The following is a 4,819-nucleotide window of genomic DNA, read 5'->3' on the forward strand; positions in this document are numbered from 1 at the left end:
AAACATGACACAACCTGTTAGTCCACAGCCAGGAAAGGACTTCTAACACACATTCACCTGAACAAAAGATTTTTGTGATTATTTATGTGTGTTCTTCTATCTGACAAGATGAAAGACAGTCAAACAGCCAGGCCATTACTAAAGAGATTAAATCTGTTAGTTCCCAGAATCCTAACACATAGCTGACTCAATGCTAGCTTGCCAAAGCACAGACACCACCACACGAGAAACATTTCTCTTAACAGAAATGCTTAGTGAAGTCTATTCTGCATTTTACTTTACCAGTCCTGATAGATAGCGATGAATTTCACAACCCATTTTTTCTTTTCTGATAATCACAAACGCTTTTTACCAAAAGACATAACTGACCAAATAGCTAGATCAAATAAGAGACACCACACACTTCAGCAGTTAACCTAGGCAAAAAAATTATTTTGGGGGACAATACTCCTGAAATTCAAAGATGCTCACTACTGTCTGTCCTAGTTCTTATCTCCCATATTGCCTCACCTGACATTGCAAAGAAGAAGAAGGTTCTGGACAGCAGGAAGAGTGGAATTCTCATTCTGTCCTGTCACCAGGTGCCTGTCCAGCACAACATGTACAGCATCTGGACTGCTGGCTAAACAGAGAAAAAGCAACAGGCATTGTTAGTGGACACTGCTTCATGTTCAACAGCACATCTCTGACAGAACTAACACAGAAGATAACTATTTTGACCAGACAGATTTCCTGCGTGACTGATGTGCTGATCTATAACCCCCACAGACAGGGACAACCTTGAGCCCCAGTCTTGAAACAATTTCATTAGAAAGTCCTTCTCTGAAAGGACAGCAGGACTGGTCCCTTGATTCAATTAACCCCAGATAGGTAAGTGCGTATATCAAGAGATTTTCATAATAAAGACCTCAAAGTACGTATTTTAAAGTTGTAATTACCCTGCAATACAAAATAAACTCTTCTCATGTAAGACATCAAAGTTACAATCACCACGCTACAAAGAGCCTGCAGGAAAATACTTATTTTCTGGCTGGTTATAATAGCCTGACATGTTAATACCCAGCAGCAATTGTTCAGTACTCCAACCAGTCACCTCATTCCACATAGAACCATTATTTTATCGGTAATGAACAACTCTTATTTTCTTCTCCCTCTCCCAGCCAATGACTATCTAAATACAGGCTAAGTGTGCTCAAACCCCATGTGCTTTCCTTCTTCTTGCCTAATTTGTCAGTGCCACTGTAGCCAAGCCTACATGACATAACAGGTACCCCAGACACCAGCTTTTAAACCGTCAGTACTGAACCCATGATGCAGCAGGTGGTGGCAGCAGCTCATTCAAAAAGCAGAGATGCCACTTAACACACAAACAGGCTGACAGCAGCACGGATGGAAGAGGATAGAGCAAAGAATATACAGCAATTTGATAAGACAGTGGCATTTCTTCTTTTTGAAAAACAGATGCATGGCATTAGGAGCTTGATTGCATGCAAGGCATGGTCAGAAAACGCAATTTCTCATCTGGCCACTCCAAATTGTATCAGTTCAGTGGGTGGCACTATTCTGTTAAATAACAGATTACATCCTCATTTCTATCCACTGCAGTACTTGTTTACAGCCACAAAATGGGAATGCAAGATGAGACACCCTGTTAAGAGTCCTGTTCAGCTGTGGAAAATTGGCACACAAACATTCACTTCCAAAACACAGACACAAAATGTGAAGTGCTGGACAACAAGAGAGTGACATACCACTAAACGTAGCTCCAGAATCCTTCACAAAATCTTCCACGATAATGGACAAACTGGCAAAATTAGGCTGTCTTACTAGTTCGTACACAGAGGGCTGAAAAAGATCAAAAGGAAATAAGTCTGTCTTGCTTTTTATAAAAAAAGCCAAGCAAAACCAACACATGCTTCCACCTGCAATTTATTTTTCTGTTCCCCCTACAATTCTCCCAACTGTTGTGAGACAATCCCTGCATGCGCTCTGTGTTGGGCTTCCTGGGCAAAGACAACCCTCCACACCTTGCACTTAAACCAAGGGTAACAAACTGATGATTTATATTTGTAGGAAGTTCTTGGATAAGACCAGAAACACCAGCACCATGCCAAGCCCCCCACAAAGCAAAAAAGCCCCCAAACAGCAAAAGTCAGGTGAAAGCTCAACCTACCCCTGTCAGGCTGTATCCCTGAAAAACCCAGGATTTATCCTCATTGGTGGCACAACACAAAGCTGCAACTCCATGTCCAACTGCACAGATTGGCTCTAGGAAAAAAATCAAAGCATGTTTGAGAAGCTGTGAGCATCTTCAGGTAGTCAACACAGATAAGTGATCACGGCATTCTTCATGTTACAGCATGTTGCCTTCCCACAATAAAATTATACCATAGTATTTATACTCCTACGCTGTAAGGTTATTCCTGCACACTACAATAATTGTACCAGTCTTGCAAAGAGTTACTAGCTGTTAACTCTGAGCCCAGAGACAGCATCAAAGAGAAAAACACATACTCAAACAGTAAGTGAGAAGCACATATGAGTCTTGATTAATTACAGCCTTAATGATGATCCAGGAACATTCCACATTTGGCTCTGAACGCGGAATCCTACTGACTTAGAGAGCATTTCTGCAAGGCAGAGAACCCTCTTCTGACACAAGCACTGAAAAGCTAGTAGTATTTTTTTATTTATATTCACATAAAGAGGATACTTTTTAAGAGAAGATACATTCCTCTAAAGCAGCTCTTTCCACTTCTGAGTGCTCTGCAACTAGGCAAACATTTTTAAGTCTTTGGAAGGTAACAGTCTTACATAGTACTGCTGTACTGTTTGTGTAACAAAATATCTAACAAAGTTCACCTACTGTTCTCAGTGCTGAAGTGCTGCAGTATCTTAGCCAGGTACCCGCTGTTTGCAAGGTCAGTCACAGCCCCAGGACAGTTTGGAATCAGCAACGCATGGTATCTAGCGCCTATTAAGGAAGAAAGGATAAACTCATTGTAATACAAGCAACAAACAGAAAAGCCTGACCATAAATCCATTTCAGATTTGACAGAATTGAGACAATACCACATAAGTCAGCCAAAAAACAGTATAAACTGAATGAACTAAAGAAACTAACATCTGCTCTGTGGAGCAGAGTAAAAGGTCCTTTTTAAGACAAAGATCATACATTTTTAATGAGACATTCTTAGCCAGGCAAAGCTTAAAACTGCTGTGTCTGGCAGCTTCTACTTTATCAAAATATTATTTTAAAAAGCAACAATATATAACATGTAAATATATACAAGAAAGAGAATATATATATTTTGTGTGTGCGTATATGTGACAGAATTATCAATCCAAGACAAATAAGAAAACAAGAACTGTAGTTACCAGGACTTCCTCTTAAAAGACAAATTTTACATCTTTTCTGTGTCATTCTTCCCTAAAGAGGGAACACGAAGCAGCACCCATTTCCCTGATAAACAGAAATGACACACTGGCCAACAGTATAAAGCCCTTACCATCAATTGATTCCAACTTGGCAGGGTTCGCATACGATTTCATACGGAAGTCCTGTATCCAGCGCATGTTGCTCTCATTCATATCCACAAAGTCAATTGGCTTCCCCTAGGGAAAACATGGTTCCAAGACTGTGGTTAGTATCACTGCACAGACATCTACCGCATTTCTTGAAGGACCGTTATGTGGGATTTTGAGAGACTTTAGCTCTCAAAAGCCTGAAGTTTTCCCATTTTCCCACTGAAGTAGTTCTAACAGTTCTCCCTCTGCTCTTTGTGGGTAACGGATACTGGACAGATAGATTCAGAACCATACTGTAAGAAGCATGCTTTCAGTTCAATATTAAGAAAACAGAATTTTAAAAAAAGTCCCTTAATCTGTAAAGCCAATGAAACACCTCTTTTAAAATGTTTAGTATAATTCTCTTGTCAATCGATATATCAATTAGTTTCAGACTGTAATCACAGTAACTGTCCATTTTTACTTACCCCAGGAGTCGCAACTTGCAGATTAAAAGCAGAGCTAGTCAATGTAAAGCAGTGAAGGAAGGACTGGGCGGACACACCTGAAAAACAGTCCAACAGCATAAGGAAATAACAGTTAGATTTCAATCCCACACACACTTGCTCATTTTATCTAGCAAAGTACATGAGCTTGGATTTTTTTTTGCTCATCTTAAAAGCTCCCAATAATTTCAGAGGGTCATTTTCAGGCATAAGAAATGCACAGCCCTCAGTAGGAGAGCTATGTATGGAGAAACACACAATGAAGGTATTCTGTTTGTCTGGGTTAGGAGGTTATAGGGAGAGCAGAGAGAAGGAAGGCTGAAGTGAAGGGCATTTGTCTTCCTCCAGGTACACGTGCAAGCGCAGCTCTGCAGCATGCGTGCTCAGAAACAAGGACGCGCAGAGGGGAAAACCCCCAAGTGTTCCACAGCACAGCTGTACAGAGGGACACGCAAACACGTGTGCATCGCAGATGAGCATCTGCGGAAAGCAAACGCATCTGTGCAGGACACAGGTGCACAGGCAGGAGCGGCATGGGCACGTACCCGTGCAAAGCTGAGCACAAAAGCATGCACGCGTGAGCACAGCTCAGCTGCAGGGCCTTACGCACCCCGCTGAGCTGCACGCCTGTCTGGGGAAGCTGTGGAACAGGCACACGCGTGACAGGACGCTGCCTGAGGACGGGGACACCCGTGCAGGGCGACAGCAGCACCGTGCAAAGCGCGGGGCACACCCACGAGCGTGCAAAGGGCCCCGCACCCAGGGGACAGGCCACGCAGCGCGGCCCCTGCACCCTGAGGCGATGG

General features: G+C 42.5%; 1 protein-coding gene across 1 annotated transcript in view; it reads right to left on the minus strand.

Moving 5' to 3' along the window:
* The window catches only part of PDDC1 (Parkinson disease 7 domain containing 1), a gene marked incomplete at its 5' end in the record, with an annotated part of 10,603 nt that extends 6,531 nt beyond the window's left edge, over window positions 1-4,072 (minus strand). The window contains 6 exons of the mRNA XM_010074854.1: window positions 511-622; window positions 1,752-1,845; window positions 2,174-2,268; window positions 2,867-2,974; window positions 3,510-3,615; window positions 3,996-4,072. Coding sequence (XP_010073156.1) covers window positions 511-622; window positions 1,752-1,845; window positions 2,174-2,268; window positions 2,867-2,974; window positions 3,510-3,615; window positions 3,996-4,072 — 592 coding nt within the window. The remainder of the gene's footprint in view (window positions 1-510; window positions 623-1,751; window positions 1,846-2,173; window positions 2,269-2,866; window positions 2,975-3,509; window positions 3,616-3,995) is intronic.
* Window positions 4,073-4,819: the final 747 nt, after the last annotated feature.

The sequence above is a fragment of the Pterocles gutturalis genome, unplaced genomic scaffold, assembly GCF_000699245.1.
Source record: "Pterocles gutturalis isolate BGI_N339 unplaced genomic scaffold, ASM69924v1 scaffold47337, whole genome shotgun sequence".
In the NCBI taxonomy this organism is placed as follows: domain Eukaryota; kingdom Metazoa; phylum Chordata; class Aves; order Pterocliformes; family Pteroclidae; genus Pterocles; species Pterocles gutturalis.